The following is a 22233-nucleotide window of genomic DNA, read 5'->3' on the forward strand; positions in this document are numbered from 1 at the left end:
TAGATATTTCTGAGGAAAAAAACGCATGTTTTTTTCAACAAAACATATATTTTTATGTGAAAAAAATTAAAAAGTACAAGTAACTTTTCTTAAGTTAATAGATTATCATTAATCATACCTTTGTCTTACAGGCACTGTCTTACAGGGATGACTAATTTGTGATTGATTGTATTATTTATTTATTTTTTAGTGGTTTTTGAATCCAGGGTTTAACAACCCTGGCTGTCTTGAAACTTGTAGACCAGACTGGCCTGAAACATATCCACCAACCTCTGCTTTCCCGAGTAGTTGGATTAAAGGTGTGCACTATTGCTGTCCAACTAATTGACAGTATTTTTAAAGCATTGGGTTGTTGTTTTTTGAAATTATTTTCTTTTCTTTGGAGCACAAAATAATGCTTTATATTAAAATGAATAAGGAAGAAATGGAGATATATGCATAACATTTTCTATAGAAGCTATTTTACTCTTACAATATTATTTTTTTTCACATTGATACTCAACATTTAAAACATTTAAGAATAGACTTTAAATTTAATTATTTATTAGGAATAAATAGGACAAAATAGTGATATAATGCATTATCTGAATTGAAAGAATCATGTTATTGAATTTTAGAAAGCCATGAATAATGGCATTTTAGAATGATCAATAATGATGATTTTGTACCCTATTATATGGAAGTTGAAGAAATACAGTCTCCAGTGTTCTCATATCTTTAAGATGCTGCTATATTTTGTTACAGTTTGATCCCTAGTGTAGTGGTGATATGTGCTATAACTTTTAAGAAGTATGGCGTAGGAGAAGTTCATTTCGTCCTGGGGCTCTATGCTTATGTATGGACTAATGCTACCTCTTGAGAGTGGATCAAGCTTCATAGGACATCCTCTGGAGGATGACTGTCTGTGGTGAGTCTGGCACCCATCCAAACAAATATTCTGTGTGTGCTGTTCACCCTTGCCATGTGTCCTTCATTACCCAGATTCTGCCCCCTCAAGAACCCTTCCAGAGCCAAGTCTTTGGAACAGCCTGTTTGTAAACTTCTAGAAGGCCAGCTTTATAGATTTGGGGTCAACATAGGTGTGTCTTGCAAAATGGCATTTACAATTTAAAAGCCAATCTTTTTTATTCTCCATTAACTATTTGTTCAACTAAATTCATAACATGAGAGCAAGAATTAGTGCAGCATGTTACTTTTCAAATGTACATGTATCACTCTGTTTGCTGTTGGGAACCCAGAGAAGCATCCACGTTATTTTGAGATGTTCGCAATGCTTTAAGATGTGAAGGTTACATAGGAAACTTCTAGCTCCTATAGAAATGATGTTGCTGTATTTTTCTTCCCAGGAAAGCAAAGTACATGAGAGTTGATACAGTCTTCTTTCTTTTCTCCAAACATTGGTTGTTTCAACTCCAACAAGTGGCTTTGCCTGGAATTAGACTGGCAATTGGAAACAAAAGAAGAGATATGTAGTACATCACTGATCTTCTAGATGACAAGAACACGGCATTTTTATGCACATGACACAGTAATAGAAACAGTTTTAAGCTGCAGGACAGAGAAGAGCAAGCTATACTAAAGGAAAGTGTGGGAAAAAAAAGTCACCAGCAAGAAAGAATAAAAAACTTAGGGGAAGACCAAAGTAGACTCTATTGATGCAGTAAAGGATGGGTGAAGAACATGTGCACTGAGCTTCTGAAAACACCTGACATTCCATTAATGTGAACAAAAACCATGGTCATAAAGTATCATAACTTTTCAGCCTTGTGGGATGATTTTTAGATATTATTGAAGGGCTGCGAGCTTCACTGAGTTCTATTTGATTAATGCATTTTGTGCATAATTGGTTTTGGGTAGATTATAGATCATTTTCTATGATCCCTGTGTGGAAAAGGGTCAAAGTATGATTACTCCAAGTAAACATGACAGTTTGTAGGAGATACTGTGAGTATCATTTTTTTAAAATTTCATACACGCATAATAAGTCTTTCATGTAAATGATGTCTGCGAGTTAGCACCTACACTTTGCAACATACAAGGAAGGTCAACAAGGGACAGGGTTTATTTAGGGTAGATGAGATTCCAGAGAGATATTCTATGTAGTGAAAAAGGAAAGACAATAACTTCGTTAAGTGCTTACTCTACTATCTTAAGCTATGCTAGTTACCTGCCTTGTATATTGTCCTGTAAGCTTCACAAGAACTTTGTAAAGTGTACATTATTTTCTTCATTTCCCATAGGAGGCACCTAAGACATATATATATATATATATATATATATATATATATATATATATAGAGAGAGAGAGAGAGAGAGAGAGAATCAACCACTTAAGTCAACAAACAAACAAACAACAATAAAAACCCATAAAAGTTAGCACCACTTGTTAAATTCTATAAACAAACGTCATCAGGAAATTATTAGAAACAAGTCCATGTTTGAGTCTAAGAAAACACATTATAAACCATGTTTGAGTCTAAGAAAACACATTATCAACCACTTTCTCCTCTTAATATTCTATTACTATATTTTAAAATAATGATTTAGGTTTGAAAGAAACAGTTTGAACTGATGGACCTCGATAAACAGATTTTTTTGGGTAGATCTGGGAGGACTTCAAAAGGGGCCTCCTGCTCCCACTTTCAAGGAAAGTGATCAGGCTGACATATCTCAGTTGTGGTAGGCACTTAGGCCTCTCTCCTCCAAGCTTGCCAAGAACAATGGCCAAATATAAGATATGATCCAAATGGCCCAGCTAGCAAACTTGGGAACTGAACCTGTCATTATCTATAGCACACACTAGCCAATCTTTAGCTGACAGTGCTGAGGAGGAAGGCTAAAGTCAGGGTGTCCATCACAGTCAGATAGTTTTGTTGAATTTTTAATTTTTTGTTGCCAATTTTTTGCATTTCTGTCCTAGAGTTTATTTTATGAAAATAAATAGTAGGAAATCCATATTCCTAAATATAATATTTAAGCTGAATTATTAAATTACTTCAGATCCTAATTGATGGCTTATTTTTTAGTAGTGTAATGCAAACGCCAAATGATATCTATTTGTGGAATATTTGAGTTAATAGCTTTACAAGTTATCTTTGCCAAATAGAATGATTAAATCATGGAAAAATATATCTAAATTTTAATATTTTAAATTCTAGTATTTTAAATTCACTTCTAATATTTTAAATTTGGTTGAATATTATCTAGTTGACTCTGCCAGAAACACCTCTTTGGCTAGTTTTCTCCTTTCTTTCCTACTACCGTTTTCTCTGTTTACACACACTCGCTTTGGGAGGAAAGTCCAGAAAATTGTCCACTGCATCAACTTTCCTAGGATTCCGCTGGGAGAACTGGAGGACACAGTCTGTAGTCAATTATTAATAGCTATTTCATCTTTCTCCTAGTTTTGATGTATACCTAGCATTGTTCCTTTCCATGCCAACTCCAAAGGCCTAAAAGTCCTTGACCCAATTTAAAAGTCTCTTTTTCTTTGTGGACAGACAGTTTTGTTGAAGTAGCTCAATTTAGATGGAGATGATAAGCTTTCAGGTAGGTTTGAAAATTTCATTTGCACTTGAATTCAGATGAGGCATAATTACTTATTTCTTTCTTTATTGAGAAAGGGTCTCATTATGTAGCCTTAACTACCCTTGAACTCACTGTGTAGACCAAACTGGCCTCACACTAACAGAGATCTGCCTACCTTGTTGACTCCTGGTGCTGGTAGTAAGGATGTAAGCCACCACTTCTGGCTTAGAGTTACACAATTATGTTTACATTATGCTAAATTATACTTTTCACTAAATTTTTACAAGAAAGTAAAAATCCCAAGTACTGCTTTCAAAATTATTGTATCTAAATCTCTTAGATATTTCATTTTTCTACTTAGTGCTTTTTTATATTCCTCACTGTGTACATTATTAAATTGTAAATGAAGCAGTTAAAAAGTTATCTCCGGTACGAACAGTGGTAGCATAATGAATGTCTCATATGTCTTAACTCAATAATCAGTAACAGATGACATTGGTAATTATGAGATTTAGTTATCCCAGGTCAGAGAAAAGCTAGTGTCAGAGTTAATGGCCTGGATTGAGATTCTGGCTTATTCACCCATAACCACTTGCTGGTAACTTTAAATCACCTCTGGTAACTGCAAACTCAGCAGAACCTATCACAATGAGCTAGAAACCCAGACACACGTGGCCCCTTAGCTTAGAGCTGTGTTTGCTTGGATTTTCCAAACTAACTGAGGGTTCCTGATTCCACAGTGCTATTGTGTGGATCAAGTGATCCCTGGTCACAAAAATACCCTGGAGACTGACTACCCTGGCGTCCAGGTTCTGAGTGTGGTCAGGCATTCCACATGCCTAGTCGATGAGCTGTCTTTGCCATGATGAGAGACTTCCTTCTCGGGTTTTGTAACCCCCAAGGAAAAGTAAAATGGGAAAAGCCATTTTAAAAAGTAGAAGGTATAAGAAAATGTATACAGAAACCTCATTCAATTATTTTCTTTCTGGTCTTTTAAAAAGATATCCTTGTCCAAACAAGAATATTTTATAATGTATGCATAGAATTGCACACATCTGCCATACCAATTTAGTGTGAGACGTAACCAGATATTTCTAATTATACCTTTGACAAGCACACATGGGATACTCCAGTTTTACTCTTCTTTTATGTGGGTATTGTATTACGAAACACATTAGAACTGAGAGGAAAGAAACGGCCCCTCCCCCCAAACCAACTCCGTAGATGCTTTCCTCGTTTGGGCCTAGTCTGTGATTATGCTTTGGAGAGTGAAATTTTTAGGTAACATATTCATTTTATGGTCTCCTTGGCGTCCGGAGACCAATGGAGCCCAGTTCCCAGTGTGACTGACTCAGTCCCAGGCAGCTGCAGGGTGAGGCTGGAGTGCAGAGTTCTTGCTCCGCCCAGGATCCGGCGCTGTGCTCCGAGTTCTACTGGACAAATACACCCGCTAGGCTGAATGTGAAGCCTGGCACAGTCGGCCTCAGAAACTCATCTCTTGAAGAATAACGGGACTGGGCAGCGTGTAGTCCCGGGTTCCTCCTCATCTGTGTTCCCAGGATTTTACACGTTTTCACAAGGGAAACATGATTGAGTCAGAGGATCAGAGGAGTTCTTTCCCCGTCACCGTCGGGGGATTCTTTCAGGAAAAGGAACTTTAGCGTTCAGAAGATCACAGCCGGTGGTACTCCAGTCCGAGAGAAAAGCAGTCTTCTGAGTGAGGCTGCTAGAGCAGTTTTTAGTTGCTGACTAAGCAGACAGGACTGTATCCAGTGCCGCGCCTGCCCAGACCCCCAAGAGGGAACCCCTAGGATCAAACCCGGAGCTCTTAGAAAGCCCTGCCGCTTGGAAACCTGCAAAGAGAGCCGGGAAGGAGCCACGCTTGGCTCGTGTGAGAGCCAAAGAGGGGCCTTTCGTTCCCCTCCTGCCTCCTCCTGTCACCCTCTCTCCCAGACAGCTGTCCAGCTCTTGTAATTCATTGGCTTTCCCCGCCCCGCCTTCAAAATACCACCCCAATCCAGTTTAGTCCCCTGCCTCACCCCGCTGACCTAATAAGGCCATGCACACTGCAAGAGACTTATATAAAAGTCGGGACTTGTAGGGACTTTGCAGGACACCTGGAGCAAGAAAAGGAAAGAGCTGTCCAGCTTGGAGAACCAAGAAGGTGACCATGGCTAAGGAGTGGGGCTACGCCAGTCACAATGGTGAGTGGAGTCAGGGCATTACAGAGTTGCCCTTGGCATTTCACAGGTGTGCTGGAAAACGTGGGTGTAGGGGTAGTTAGGAAGTAGCATTTACTGAGAACTTTCAGGTGTCCCATGCTACTGGTTCTTTGAACATGATTCACTGTTTTCCTTTCCACGGAGGAACCTGAAGCTCAGAGACACACTGTAACTAGTCTAAAGTTCAGTGATGAATCTGAGAAGTCACTCAACCCAAAGTCAGGTCCTATTGAACATTACTCCGTGAAACTGAGCAGTGAGCACTTGCTTTCTTTGAGCTTGGGGCCCCAGTAACAATCATTGTTTTGATTTTTAGTCATCTCTTAGCCGTGGGCAAGAGAAGAAAAGTGTCCCTTGAAAGCTCCAAAGTAATACAAAAATGTGATCAATATGTGATTCATTTCAAAGATTAGCTTTCAGGCTACATGATTCCCAAGCCAGGGGAGGGACTGCAAAGACTGAAATACTCTTTGAGCATAGATAAGCAAGGTTCTAAATAAGTTTGGAATGCAAAGTGCTGTGTTGCTTAATCTGAACCCAAAACCTCTTAATATGAAGCCAAGACTGCTCTCTGGCCTATGCATAGTTTTCCGGCTTAGTCCACTGGGAAGAGGCCTTGGGTTGTACTAAATAAACATACTCTCTTCTTTTTACTTCCTAGGACCTGAGCACTGGCATGAACTTTATCCAATTGCCAAAGGGGACAACCAGTCACCCATTGAGTTGCATACAAAAGACATCAAGCATGACCCCTCTCTGCAGCCCTGGTCAGCATCTTATGATCCCGGCTCTGCAAAGACCATCCTGAATAACGGAAAGACCTGCAGAGTTGTGTTTGATGATACTTATGACAGGTCCAGTAAGTACAGCACTTAGGAAGGGTCATGTGGGTGTTTTTGGTTCTATTGTAAAAATGCAGTTTGTGACACAGTGACAGAATTACTGGGAAGAGGGAGAAGTTCATCCCAGAAATGGAGATGATATTCAGCTTGGCTCTAGCTGTAAAGAATTATATTTATGGAATGAAGAAGAATATCATACCCTCCAACTACTTTCGAGATGGCCATATACCAAAGTTAAACGTTTATAACACACTCCTAAGACAGATTATGGTTGGGCAGGGAGTCCACTTGGACTTTCTTCTGACTATTGAAAGTTGAAGTTTTTATGTTTCTTGATGGTATGGAGAACAGGCTCCCTCAAACAGAAGGAAATCAATTGATTCTTCTCCTTCCTGAGTCACTGGAAAAAGGCCAATCACTGGAAAAAAAATATTGTGTGAGTTCAGGTGACCTGGGTTCAGTACCTCACTGGGGTCCAATCAAAGAATCTTTGTGTTGAGTGTTTCTGATGTATATGCCCACTTCTTCTTGGGTTAGTGTAAAACTGGAGTAATGATATGTTTTTTACACTCTACACTAGTATCCAATCTGTGAAATAAATAAGACTAATTTGACTTTATTTCAGACAGGCTTGGTGGCTCTCACCTTTAAATCCAACACCCAAGAGACAGATACAAAAGGACTGCCACAAATACAAGGCTAACCTGGTCTTTCTAATGAGCTCAGGGCCAACCAGAGCTAAAGAGTAAAAATTTGCTTCAATTAAGCAAGCTTTATTTCCTTGCAAACAAGTCTAAATAAGAATTATTCTTTAGTTATCAAGAATGCAATTTCCTAGACCCATGTTCTTCATGAGCTAAAATGAATAAACATCCTGGTGATGTCATAAGAAACAATGTTAGAGTGGCCATTCTTACCTTCCAGGTAAGGAAGAGGACAGAAGCTTATCGTTTCTTGAGCAATTATTTCAGGCTGCTCTTTCCTTTGCCTTAAAAGCCGAGGTTTCATTTGGAGGAAAAAACAATAAAATTAAAAACTACAAGCAGAATCACATAAAACACCATTAAAAAAATAAAACAATGAGTATTAGAGATTTAATATAGTTTAGTCCAATAAGTTATACTCATATCCTAATCATAGTTATTCTCAATGATTGGACTACAAACAAACCAAAGCACCTGCTTTCCATTTGATCAAGCTGGTTCAAGCCTAGAATTATTGCTCTAGGTCTGCATTGTGGGTTTCCTGTCTCACTGCAAGAAACCAAACCTTTCTAAAATAGCTGCTGTTACAATGCTATTTGCATCTAACTTAACATTGGTAGATCTTGACTTTGGGGTTTCTGTACAGTTTTCAGTATCTTTTAGAAGATATTTGAACTTTTAAATTATTTAAATTAATTCTCCAAACAGCATGACTAGAGATCAAATTGCATGAGAGATTTAGGTAAGTGTTGTAAAAGCCCATATTAATGCCCAAGAATTATCATATCTTATATTTAATATATACCATATGTCATATTTCATACATATCAGTCATATATCATATTTCATACATATCAGTCATATATCATATTTCATACATATCAGTCATATATCATATTTCATATATATCAGCCCACCCTGACTAGCTTCCTGGGAAACTGCTGAAATTTTGTTTCATTCGACTCGAGCAGTCATAGTCTAAGGTAGATGTGTGTGAGAGGTCTCATTTGTCATCTAAAGTAAAACACAACTGAAATTGGGACATTACGGAAGAGTCCCCACCTGCTCAATGATCCCTTGCAGGGCACTGTGAGATGAGCACCATTTAAGTGCTTGATCTCAGTTAATCCTCACAGCAGCTCACAAAGTGTGGAATTATTAACACCTTCTTAGAGATTCAAAGACCAGTTCAGAGAAGTTGAGCATCTTGCCTGAGATGACACAATGATGTGGGTGGACTCAGAAATGGTATCTAAATCCTGTCAAATACCTAGCTCTTCTCTGAACTACTAACCTGTCCTCAGGGTTCTATAGTACATCTGCTACTTTAATTTGTTTCCTAAAGTGTTGAAAAGACAAGAAAAACAAGCAAAAATAAGAGAGAAAGGAAAATTCTTCCTTTGATATATTTGGACTTTAAGTGACAAACACTTGCAGATGGCTCCATATTCCCAGGAGGTGACACCTTTTACCCATGGAGTCTTCTCTAGAGTGCTGGTTTCAGATAAGGCTCTGCGGGGGGGGGGGGGGGGGGACTCATCAATCACCTTATTATCTTACAGTGCTGAGGGGTGGTCCTCTCTCTGGACCCTACCGACTTCGCCAGTTCCATCTTCACTGGGGCTCCTCGGATGACCATGGCTCTGAGCACACAGTGGATGGAGTGAAGTATGCTGCTGAGGTAGGAGGAACCACCCAGTCCACTCTAGGTCTCAAATGATCAAAACTGGAAACTTAGAAACAACTGCATAACCCATTCTGCTTCAAGTTGCTCACTTACAAAGTGAAGCCCCTCACAAAGTGAAGCCCCCAAATAAACTAGGACAGAGAGAAGTGGCTCAGTATTCTTAATGAAGATTCTCCAGATTAGACTGAAAAAAAAAAGGGGCATAATCTTGAAAGGAACCAGGACCAGCAAGGCAGCTAATGTGTGTGAAACTAATGTGTGTCTTAGCTGATTTGATCCCCACCACAACAACCGGTAAGAGGTTACAGATAAGCAACATAAGGTTACATAATAGAGGCAGGGTGGGCTTGGTCTTCTTTGTACAGACTGGCTCAGGTACCTCTTTTATGAGTACATATAATGGTTCAAAAACAACACTTAGTAATTACAAGAATTCCTTGCTTTCTGCTTGTATGTATATGCATCTTGTTTAAGGCAGGAATTTTCAGATGGAATAAGACAGGCTACCTCCCATTTTCATTAGAAAATCGAGTCTGTATTGCATTAGAAGTGAGCAAAATTCATTTTTTTTCTGCTTTACTCTTTTCCAAAGCAGATGTTGGTGAGGAGTGGGATTGGATGGAAATGTGACCATGGCAGCACACTTGCAGCTGATCCATTTTTGGGCATCACTGAGTACTTAACTGTTGGTTAAATAAAACTTGATGAAACTCCAAATACTACCCAGGCCTTGCCTGGTTGGCTTCCAAATTAGATGAGATACAACACATTTAGGGTGCCACAGCCATTTCTATACAGCCAATGAGGTAGAGACCAATAAATTATCAGGATTGTCTTCCTAAATAGACATTTCCTTCACCGTTGGAGAAAGCTCAGGCTAATTTTTTTTCCAGATGTGAAAAAGACTTTGAGTGTGATGTTTGTACATGGATTATCTCACATTTTTGAAATTGAATAAAAATATTTAACAACTATAAACTATTCTCTTGCCATTTTAAGTAACTCAATATGAACAACTCGATTACTTAGGCTGTGCTCATGTCCTAAAGTAAGATAAGCTTGCTGCCGACACCAGAGTTCTGTCGATGATGAGGCAGATTTCAAACACTTTTTATTTGAACTATTAAAATTTCACTGAAGCTTTGCTTATTAATAATTAGAATTTCATCAACTTCCATGAGAGTGTTCAGCAACAACCTGAAGGATGCACACATTTGAGTCTCTTGTGGATAATAATGTTCATTTCTGTATCCCAAGGATTTTTCTCACAACCTGTGTTTGGTGGTTGCAGCTTCACCTGGTTCACTGGAACCCAAAGTACAATACCTTTGGAGAAGCTTTAAAGCAACCCGATGGAATTGCTGTTGTTGGAATTTTTCTGAAGGTGAGGTAGACATTGATGGTATGTTTTTCTCATTCAGAATGTAATCCATTACTAATATTTAGAGACCATGCATTCCATCTTTTCCTTATATTTGAAACATGTGTGAGAGTAGAGGCTCAGGGCTTATGAAGGGAAAGACAAGGACGAGGGTGTGTGAGTCTGACATGTGTTCATATTCTTTTCACACTGCTCTATTGCGATCACACTGGAAACCGGAAAGCCAGTGCTGGAAACTTCTGTGATGCCAAGTGACTGCTTGGACCTGCCGTCAGCTCAAGGGGGCTCCACCCACAGGATCTCAGGCTAGAATGGCACAAGGAATGTGTGTGTTGTTCAGCCAACCTTGGTTTAAAGAGGACTTAGTGACATTAACACATGAACTTCATGGTAACCCAATCTGAGTTTTAAGCCAGTGAATGACCTGGTTTGTTCTATGTTCTGAATCCACTGAGAGGACTGTGAGGGAAAGGCAGTAGCTCAGTTGTGGAAGCATCATCTACTTTTGCTTTGGCTCTTCTAAAAAAAATGGAATTTCTTTGCAAAGAGGGCCAAGGAAATAGAGTTGAAACCAACATGTAATTTTGTGGTTTTGAACTTCAGAGAACTGAAATCCAAATTTAGATTAGAAAACATATATTCTGCCATCTTTTAGGATGAATAAACTTACATTTGGCTTAACCAGAGACTGTGGAAGACTTATAAAACACCAATAGCAAGTGGATGGGTCAAATCAGCTTTTATGATGATCTCCAATTATGAAGAAGGGAAAAATAGCTTATTGGATGTCTATTTCCTTACAGATCGGACGAGAGAAAGGAGAGTTTCAGATTTTCCTTGATGCCCTGGACAAAATTAAGACCAAGGTAAGAGATAATCATTTAAGGATGGTAAACTTGAGTCAGAACACATCAATTGTCTTCAAATTTCTGGGAAAACCTGCCACTGTCTGATGGATGCCGTATGTTTGCATACAAAAGTAAATATCCTCATATTTCTTTAGTGCTGAGCCCTTAGAGCACTTTCACATCTGTTATTTCATTTGTTGGTCAGCTGTGAGATAAGGACTTTCCACAAGAAGGTGAGTGAGATGTTCCGGGGTCTCCTTCTCCCCTCCATGGTGGGCACAGGATCACTGAGGTTCCCTATGGCCCCCACTGTCATTCTTTAATCTTGGTATTGTCGTTTTCTGATAGCTCCTATATAAGCTTAATATTAACAGTAGACTCTTCTAACTGACAGACTCATTTAGCTGTTTTTGAGATTATTTCAAGTAGTGGCTTTTAAGTGTGGACACTAGAAGAATTAAATAGTCTAAGCATGAAATGTACTGAAGTGAAAGTCTTCAAATCAACTTCCAAGTCTGAGTATTCCCTGTGAGAAAGGACAGAATCACAGTCCCACCGACCATGAAAACAAGGAATAAAATACTGCAGTGACTCTAACAAATCGAGTCAGAACATAAAGTGAAATCCTTTTCATCTGAGGTTTACCAGTGAAGGGTCTAAACCTATTCAAATAGAAGCCTCTAGGGGGCGCAGAGTGCACGTGTCCTCTTAGAGTGCTCTGGTCTTCTAGGGCAAGGAGGCTCCTTTCACTCACTTCGACCCATCGTGCCTGTTTCCTGCTTGCCGGGACTACTGGACTTACCATGGCTCCTTCACCACGCCGCCCTGCGAAGAGTGCATCGTGTGGTTGCTGCTGAAGGAGCCCATGACCGTGAGCTCAGACCAGGTGAGTGCAATCACAGGTTAGGCATTAAAGGTTGTCAGGCGTGTCATAAGCACCTTACACACTGAACCATCTAGACTGCCAAGGCATAATATGTTTATGATAATTTCCTGTTTTATGATCCTTTAAGGAAAAAAAAAGGAAGGAAGTGGTTAACTTTTGTTGTTGTTTGTTTGTTTTTCGAGACAGGGTTTTTCTGTATAGTTTTGGTGCCTGTCCTGGTGGCTGGCTTTGAACTCACAGAGATCTACCTGCCTCTGCCTCCTGAGTGCTACGATTACAGGTGTGCACTACCACCGCCTGGCCTAACATTTTAACATATCGCCTGGTTTTAATTTTTTTCTCGTCCTTTAAAGTAATTTCATAAATACTTGAGTTGGTCACACAATGGTTCTTCCTTGATAGGAAGAACCTATCAAGGTTCTTCTAATTTACAGACATTCAATAAACCATCATCCCTTTCTATGTAAAGTGATACACCCCATGCTGACCCCTCAGTTTACAACTCAGGAGAAATGCGGGTGGGAAAGGTGGTTATCCAGAGAGCACGGCGTCCTGAATGTTAGAAAATGTTTATGATATGAACTGATATTTGCCAACTTATGACCTAGCCATGGGGACTGGGTCTGTGGTTTGCGTGGCCAGCTTAGAAAGCCAGTGGTTTCTAACAGTCTGCTTCCCCTTACAGATGGCCAAGCTGCGTAGCCTCTTTGCCAGCGCTGAGAATGAGCCTCCGGTGCCCCTAGTGGGGAACTGGCGTCCTCCGCAGCCCATCAAGGGTAGGGTGGTGAAGGCCTCCTTCAAGTGAGGCTCTGGTTCCGGCCTCTTCAGGAAAGAATACCTGCCCCTGAAGAGTTGCCTGCCTCCTGGTGCTCTGTGCTCTATGCTATGCTAAAACACCTGGAGAAAAAAAGATGCTGTCGCAGAAAGCCGCAATGCCTTTGACACTGTCTAACCCAGAAGCATGAATTTCACCTCTAACCTTTAGAACAACTACCTTTTCTATAAAATTAGCATTTCTAGTATGGGTTCAATGAGAAAGAAGTAGAAAAATAGAGATATGGAACTTGATGAGCATACTAAATTTCTCAGAACCTCATGGCTCCTGTTTCCCAACCGAGTTACTGCAATACAGAAGAGATAGGTGATGTTATGTGTGTGGGTATGGAGGCGTGTGCCCACCCTACCACAGTTAAGTGAAGGCACAAGTTAAGATCTTTGTATTTGACCTCTTAAATGCCAGTGACACTACATCACTCGTTAAAATTTTGCCTACTATGAAGTTTGCCTGGTTTCAATTGTCTGTAAAACACACACACACACACACACACACAAATGTTTGATCCAGCATTTGAATTTTTCCCTCATAAAGATGGTTTTCTTTGTCTGAATCAGGGCCATTTCTTTTTTATTTCACTACTTTCACTTTTGCATGCCTTTTAAAATAATAATAAAAATAAGAACTTTCTCTGGTGTCTTTTGAATTTGAGGCTGGAATGAATGATTCCTAGAATAGGAAAGAGTGGATGACAACTGAAGCCAAGAGTTTCTACTGTCCCAGCAACTATAAAGACAGGATGCAAATGAAAAGTGTGTGTATTCTCTTTTTAAACTAAAGTCTTAGATTAAAACATTTGTTTTAAGGTAGCATATGAAATGATACATTTCATTATAGCATTTTCATGCATTCGAGTCATTATACTTTATTCTAATTTAGCCAGTCCTTTACCTCCCTCCCCCCTTATATCTGTTCTTCAACAGTTCCCTCTTCTGCAATAACATCACATGAATCCTGTAATCCTCCCCTTTAAGGATTGATTTATCTCTTCCTCCAACCATGATCCCCTTTCAAGTTTCAAGACCCCTTCTATGTCCATACACATATACAGTTTTATGTTTAGACTTTATATATAAAAGAAAATATTCAGCACTTGTCTTTCTGAGTCTGACTTATTTCCTATAATAAGATTAGGCTGTGTGTGTCCAATTAATGAAAAAGCTTTACAAATGACAAAAATGGAGGAAACTGAGAATGACAAACTTCCAAATTTTGGGTTTTTGGTTTTTTTTGTTTTGTTTTGTTTTTTGTTTTTTTGTAACTGGAGGATAGCAATAAAAGACTCTCAAGTTCTGAGTTCAGATGCTCTATCCTTAGGAAAGGGAACAAGGCAGTTGGTAAGGGCATCTAACTGAACTGCAGACCTGAGCAGAGGGTGTTGCCAGTCTTATCATGTGACAGTTCCCAGTTGGTCAAGTTGAAGCTGGGTTCTGGCATTCAGATCAGTGAAAACAGATAGTACTTGTTTTAGGCAAGACAGCATCTTTTATATAATTCTTCAAAGAAATGTACTTCAGCATGATATTTTCCAACAGTGTAGAAACGCATATATTTGACTTTTAATACATTTAATATCTCTAGATACAAAGTTCAATTGTGATGTGGACTAAATCCACTTAAAGCCTGAGAAATCCTCAAAAGTAATTCTAGACACAAAAGAACAGAGTTAAGTATAGCTTCATGGTAGCATGCATTTTGCTTGCTGCTAGCAGGCAGCATACTGCAGATTCTTTAAAAGAGGTCTTCCTGATTCAGCAGCAACAGAAAAAAAAAGCTGTGTCATTTTAAAAAGGCTGCTTCCTGGGCTATGCTACCAGTACAAACCCTGATGAGGTCTGGCTATGGAGCATTTAAATAGGGTTTGCAAGCAGAATGCTACAACTTGCTTAATGATAACATAGACCCTCTGCGTGCCTAAAAACGGGGCAGTGTGCATGGCTTTCATAGGCAGTAAGCATTTCCACCATGCTGGACTGGGTGGAGCACGCAAGTAGGACTGTGGAGTTGGTCTTAGCCCCACCCACTTAGCATTAAAAAAAAAGTACTCCTGGTCAAAAGATAATTACAGATACATAATAAAGACAAATGCAGATGGAAACGACCTCTAATCAAGTCACAGTGTTGGATAAATGTCGGCTTGGGAGAGAGAGAAGAAAAAGCATATAGAGAGTTATAAAAATAAATGTGTTTAAACAAAACAAAAGAAAACAAAGTCTTTAAAGAGACAGAGTACAGATAGTAATAGCTTAATGGAGAAAAGATAATAAGATAAGTACTAAAAAGTAAATGAATAAGACATGTAAAGATGGAATATACACAGAACATCTGGAGTATGTATATCATTGTGTTTCCTTTGAATTTTTTGACTGTGAAGGAGCTAAGTACAGAGAGACATTTCATTGTATGGGCTGCTAAACTAATTCAGCATATGTGCTCTCAAGGTATTATGACTTCCAAATTTGGGTCTAAGGATTTCTTGCTTTGGAAAAGAGGTTCTGCTTTTGTTTCCACAGAATATGAGAACCTGTGGAATCCCTTACAGACTAATATGGTTTGATGGACTAAGATTCCCAAAAGGTCATTATGAATACCCCCCAAAAATTACTTGGTCCACAAAGAGCAGGAAGCAGTTTGGAGAGAATTACACCCAAATTCCTTAAATGATTGTTTATAAATGTTTGTTTGCATTTAAAGCGTATGCTGTAGCGATGTACATTAGTATGGATCTTGATTTATTAATACAAATTTAAGGTCAGTTTTGTTATATGTCTATTTCTGCTCTTGATTGAGGTATTGTGTTTGTGCAATTCATTTAAAAATGGAATATAGGGCTGGAAAGATGGCTCAGAGGTTAAGAGCATTTCCTGCACTTCCAAAAGTCCTGAGTTCAATTCCCAGCAACCACATGGTGGCTCACAACCATCTCTAATGGGGTCTGGTGTCCCCTTCTGGCCTGCAGGCAGAACACTGTACACATAATAAATAAATAAGTAATTTTAAAAATGTAATGTATAATTAAGAAATATAGATTAATAGAGAGTCATCTGTAATAGTCAAACTTATAGTCATGTTAGGTTTTCTAGATATAGAGAGATATATTTCAGTTAGGTATTCTTCAAATCTTTCAGAGACCTTCAGAGTGTGGCATTTAAAGTATTTTAAGAACTTAGGACTTTTCATGACATGAGACACATCTGTTTCTGACAGTACTAATTACTTTGAAAGGAAGATGGGCATTGAAAAGGCTTTTTATGGAATTTGCTAGCCATTGGGGCAAGAAATTGCTCTTCCCTGGACTACTTGATGCTATGCTGTGTGAAATGGACAAGCAGGACCCATGGAGAGATGACTGCTGAACTTGCCTAAAGATGAGATGGTCCTTTGGGATTCCTGCTTCAAGAAAGAGTCTGTCAGACCTTCTGCAGGGCACAGAAGAAAGTTACTGACAAACTGCCAATATAGGTGGAACTGTCTTTAAAATTTCCTGCTTCATGGAAAAGTCTGCTGGATACTATGGGCCTGTAGGCCGAAGATGGATGACCCAATGGTACAGAAGAACTTTGGGTGACTGTCCAGGCAGCAAGATGCCTCTGTCAGCTCTAGCATTGTGACAATGCACTTTCTGTTTACTTAGGTAATATTATATCCTTCTGGAGTCTTTGATGGAGTTGAAGTTACAGTTATAGTTTTCCTTAGTTATGATAAAAGATAAAGTAATATAAATACTTTAACTATAATTATTGCTTGATACTTGCTTTGTTATATGTAATTTTACTATGTTACAGTTAAAACCTTCCTTTTATTTAAAAAGAAAAGAGGAAGTGATGTGGGATTCCCCTCTGTATGCTGTGAATACCATTGTTTAATAAAGAAGCTGTCTTAGGCGTGTGATAGGGTGGAGTAGAGGTAGGTGGGGAAAACTATACTGAATGCTGAAAGAAAGGAGGCAGAGTCAGGGAGAAGCCATGGAGCCTCGGCTAGAGACAGAGGCACTGAAATTTTACTGGTAGGCCATGACCTTGTGGTGATGCATAGATTAATGGAGATGGGTTAAATTAAGATGTAAGAGTTAGCAAACAAGAAGCTAGAGCTAATGGGTCAAGCAGTGATTTAAATAATATAGTTTCTGTGTGGTTATTTTGGGAGTCTGGGTTTCCAGGAAATGAACAAGCAGCCTCCTACAACACAATTGTACAGTTAGAGATCTTGGTTATCTTTCACTGCTTCCTTTAGTGGTCTATGTGTTAGTTATTGTAGAAAAGGGCAGCAGTGAGCACATTACCTTGAGGAGTGAAAATGGCCCTGGGTCAGGAGAGCCCTGAGACTTTGGAAGCCAAATCATGTAACTAATTCCTGTGAGGCTAAAGTTATTTAATAGATTACCACTTAGGTAAGGTAAAACCAGATTGGTCAGTGTGAAGAGGACGTGCTAATTAAATCCCTTGAAATTAGGAGGTGTGGAGCTCTGATCATTAGTGGTAATATATAAGCTGCTTGTCTCTGAATACTTAGTTTGTGATGTTCAGAGTCCTATGAAGACTGTATCCATTATTTGTGCTGTGTATGGTAGTCACAGGGTCCAGCACTGGTTAGAAATTATAATTATTCTAGTGCACACTCTGGGCAAGGCTGGAGGAGGCAATCTCCCTGGACCATCAGCTCCCAGTGGGCTTAGGCATTATTCTTGCCACTGGCACTTGCCTCTCACCTGATACTGTGACAAGCAAAAAATAACCACGTGCCGACTTCTGTATGAACAGATGATGTCATGAAAATAGAGGGGTCCAGGGAAGGCTCAGCCTCTTGAACTTCAAAGCACTTTGAATATTAATACTAATACCACTTTTGTTTCTCACAGTTTGCATCTTGAAAAATCATTTCATTGGCAGCAGGTAAAGACTTTACAATGCGCAGTCTGCTATTACTGTCAGTGATTAATACTGCACATAACAGTTTGCCATCTTAACCCCCACATCCTTCTCATTGTTCCTAAAGTGTGATGCCATAATAAACTCCTTTTGGAGTATTGAAGACAGGCATGCTTCTGCATCAAGGAATCATCATTTTCTGAATTAGGTTCAAATCTCCAAACAATTGCTCTACAGGCTTCTGCAGTGTGGCAGGAGCTGCCTGTCTGAAAAGGCTCCAGAACACACCAACCTCATTCTTCAGGGTGTAATTGCAGGTATCTTCACATTTCAAAGTGGGAAGAAACCAATGTAAATTAAGTGTTTAATAACCTTTGGATAACGGCATGCTTAAAAGCCTACAAGGATAGCAACAGAAGCAGACTATCAGGCTGTAAGGAGCTTTATAAAGTTCCTGCATTTGTGAAATGGAGAGATACTATAGCTCCCAGCATCTAACCATGGCCACTTTTGTCTTTAAACAAATCTAGTTGAGATGAACCAGTCATAAATATGCTTGAAAGCATTTGAAATGGTAATACATCAGATACCAGAATAACAACTAATACAGCAAAATAAACCATATGGTGTCAGGGCACATTAACTTCATTTACTAAAAATTAGTTCTCGATTTTCTTTAAGGGTTTATAGGATATGAGAAAAAATTCTGGACATGTGTAGTATATATTTAGAATATGAATAATAAGAGGGATCAGAAGAAACAATAGCTATAATATGTCATATTTTAATTAGTTAATATTTAATGTTTGCAAATTTAATATTTTTTATTAAATGACACCCTGGATAGTAAGACTTTAAATTCAAATAAAGCTTAACCATGTTTACATGTTATTTTCATTTTGAGCACTAGATGGCAATAAAATCTCTTCTAAAAAAAAAACTGTCCGGCATGTTGCCATCTAAGTTGCTCAGCTTTTAAAAGTCTTTTGAACTGCCACATTATGTCCTTTGCTTACATGTTTACTCTTATCCATTGATATTAAGCGGCCAAAGAGATGAAGGATTTTTTTTTTTTAGCTGACACAATGAACCTCATAGAAGAGAAAGTGGGAAGTACACTTGAGCACATTGGCTCAGGAGACCACTTCCTATATATAACCCCAGTAGCATAGACAGTGAGAGAAACAATTAATAAATGGGACCTTCTGAAACTGAAAAGCTTCTGTAAAGCAAAGGACATGGTCAACAAGACAGAACGGCAGCCTACAGAATGGGAAAAGATCTTTACCAACCCCACATCAGACAGAAGTCTGATCTCCAAAATGTACAAAGAACTCAAGAAATTGGTCATCAAAAGAGCAAATAATCCAATAAAAAAAAATGGAGTACAGACCTAAACAGAGAACTCTCAACAGAAGAATCTAAAATGGTTGAAAGACACTTAAGGAAATGCTCAAAATCCTTAGTCATCAGAGAAATGCAAATCAAAACAACTCTGAGATTCCATCTTACACCTGTAAGAATGGCCAAGATCAAAAACACTGATGACAACTTATGCTGAAGAGGTTGTGGGGAAAAGGGAACACTTCTGCATTGCAGGTGGGAATGCAAGCTGGTACAGCCCCTTTGGTTAATAGCATGGCAATTTCTCAGAAAATTAGGAAACAACCTTCTCAAGACCCAGACATACCACTTTTGGGTATATATCCAAAGGATGCTCAATCGTGCCACAAGGACATGTGCTCAACTATATTCATAGCAGTATTGTTTGTCATAGCCAGAACCTGGAAATAACCTAAATGCCCCTCGACTGAAGAAGGACAAGGAAAATGTGATACATTTGCTCAATGGAATACTACACAGCAGAAAAAAACAAACAACAGCATCTTGAAATTTGCAGGCAAATGGATGGATCTAGAAAACATCATATCCAGTGAGGTAACTCAGACCCATAAAGACAATTATCACTATGTTCTGACTCATAAGTTGTTTTTAAACATAAAGCAAAGAAAACCAGCCTACAAATCCCAGAGAGCCTAGAAAACAATGAAGACCCTAAGAGAGACATTCATGGATCTGATTTACATAGAAAGCAGAAAAAGACAAAACCTCCTGAGTAAATTTGGAGCATGGGGACCATGGGAGAGCATTGAAGGGGAGGGTATAGGAACATAGGGGAGCAGAGAAAAATGTGTAGCTCAATAAAATCAGTAATTTTTTTTTAAAAAAATAAGAACCTTAGCTGAAAAAGAAGGGCTGAAGGCTAACAGGAAAACTGTTACTGAACTAAAACTGAGACCAATAAATAATAAGCAGTTTAAAGTCCTGTTTCAGGTTGGAAAAAACACACAGCTGGTCAGGAGACCATGAGCAGATGCAATCTCTGTGCACCTGTGGGAGTGGTCGCGATGTCTATAGGGAAGATATTTTAAGAATTAAGAAAATTAATATGCTTAAAATACAAAGCAATGTCATACTGACAAAAGTCTCAATAATGGTTAATCCTTATCTTTTAAGTTGATTTTACTTAAACATAGGAAAATTCTAATGACTTATTACAATGCTAAAGGTCATGTTTTAATGTAGCTTTTTGATGTTAGGAATTTATATCTCATCTGTTCATACTGTAAAAAAAAGTTATGAGTATTCTACTTACTTCTGCTTATTATTTGATTAATTTCTATCAAACTCATCTGTGTATGTATTTATGCTTGTGTATGCATTCAGTTAGGTAGGTAGCTAGTTATATAGTGTGTGTTTGTGTGTGTGTGTGCACTTGTGTGTGTGTGTGTGCACTTGTGTGTGTGTGTGCACTTGTGTGTGTGTGTGCTTGTGTATGTGTCACAGTGTTCCTGTGAACGATAGAAGATACCTTTTGGGAGTGAATTCTTTCTTTCTACCATATGGATCTTGGAGGAGCAAACTCAGTTCTTTAAGCTTCGCAGCAGACTTTCCCTGCAGAACCATCTTGCTGGCCCAGTGATACTATTTAAAAGCAAAAACTCAGGTACCAGGAGAGAAACCTGGTCACACTGAACCAGGTGTGGTCACACTGAACCAACATATCTCCTGAAGAAGTGGTTTGGAGGAAGACTAAATTATTTTTCCTGGGAAAGTTTCTGACTCAAGAGTTCTGTTCTTCCTGGAGGAGGCATATGATTAGCAAGACATCCAGAAAACCAAGCACAGAACAGAGACCAGAGAATTATAATGCTCATTTCTGTTTGACATTGACTTTTCAAATGTCATGAACAGGGTCTCCTGCAGTGCTGAATGAGGTGGAAAAGTCATCTTAATACCTATGGTGGAAACTCTCCTGCAGTGATTAATTTTGAGTGTGCCTGGGCATGTCACAAAGTGAGAATGCCAACTATGATGCGCAAGTTACACCTGGGTAAAGCATTTATGGTCCTGAGGGCTTTCAACTCCAATGGAAGAAAATAAAGTCAGACAGTCTAAGCATAACATCCAGGATCAAGGGATTGGAAAGTGCTAATGATCCATCTTCTGCCGATGTGAGGGTGTTTAGCAGGTACAACCTGTGACAGCTAAATCAGGGAGATAATCACAGGTGATCAGCAAGAGTAAGAGGATGTGTAACAGCACAGCTCCAGGGGACAGAGTGCACTGCAGTGGCACAAGCCCAGTAATCTAAAAGCTAATTTTAGCCAGTTGAGAAGCTGCTCTGCAGTAAACAGGGAACCGGGTTCTCCCTTGCATTTGAATGAGCCCCAGGTAGAGGAGCCTGAAACCTCAGGGACAATGTTTTTCCATTAAGTGAACATTTCTCTCTGTTCCAACTTGCCTGTAAATTATTATTGCATTCATGTGCTCATTTGAAATTTGGATGGTTTCAAACACATTGGTTCAAGGGGAAATCGTTCCCTAAAGACCTCCTGATTCTCGTGGAAGAGCCAGAAAGTACAAGGCTCACAGAAGTCATGCTTCAGCTTCTCTGTGAGCAGAGTAGAGCAGAGCCTCAGGTCACCAGGGGCATACCTGGATGGAGCAAGAGTCCCAGAGAGACTGGCAAGGGCGATGAGCCAAGCAGAGCAGAAGTGAGAGCAGGGCCCAGTGCAGGGCAGAGATGAGAGAGGCTATATGCAGTTCCAGGAATATATAGGGACTCAAGTTCTTGCTCTATATGTTAATTTAGGAAGAGCAAATGTATTTAAAATTTCTATGTGAAATGAAGGTTGGTGTGAGTTAGTATGAGTTTGGTAAATAATAGGGACAGACAGCAGGTTTTATGGCAGTAAGGACCTGGTCTATCTTGTTGCACACAGGACTGGGGACCTAACGTTTAACCAGGGACCTCGTAGAACTCAAAATTATTTGTTAAAGGATGAGGTAATGAATGAAAGGCGGAATAAGATTTGCACTTGTCTTTGTCACAGTATTCTGGCAGGAGTTATTCCCTCACACTTGGAAG

At 39.2% G+C, this 22233-nt stretch overlaps 1 protein-coding gene and 1 long non-coding RNA gene across 2 annotated transcripts; one reads left to right on the plus strand and one right to left on the minus strand.

Moving 5' to 3' along the window:
• Window positions 1-526: 526 nt before the first annotated feature.
• On the minus strand, window positions 527-7591 carry LOC125390762 (uncharacterized). Its single transcript, XR_007228866.2, has 3 exons — window positions 7510-7591; window positions 2168-2247; window positions 527-1440 (listed from the first exon to the last, which is right to left on the minus strand). It is a non-coding gene; the product is annotated as an uncharacterized LOC125390762 (long non-coding RNA).
• On the plus strand, window positions 5574-13563 carry Ca3 (carbonic anhydrase 3). Its single transcript, XM_048419845.3, has 7 exons — window positions 5574-5732; window positions 6412-6609; window positions 8859-8977; window positions 10275-10367; window positions 11168-11230; window positions 11943-12098; window positions 12784-13563. Exons 1-7 carry the CDS (start codon window positions 5699-5701, stop codon window positions 12901-12903), a joined length of 783 nt encoding a protein of 260 aa, XP_048275802.1. The 5' UTR covers window positions 5574-5698; the 3' UTR covers window positions 12904-13563.
• Window positions 13564-22233: the final 8670 nt, after the last annotated feature.

Source organism: Myodes glareolus, chromosome 16 (genome assembly GCF_982192425.1).
Source record: "Myodes glareolus chromosome 16, mMyoGla1.1, whole genome shotgun sequence".
Taxonomy (NCBI): domain Eukaryota; kingdom Metazoa; phylum Chordata; class Mammalia; order Rodentia; family Cricetidae; genus Myodes; species Myodes glareolus.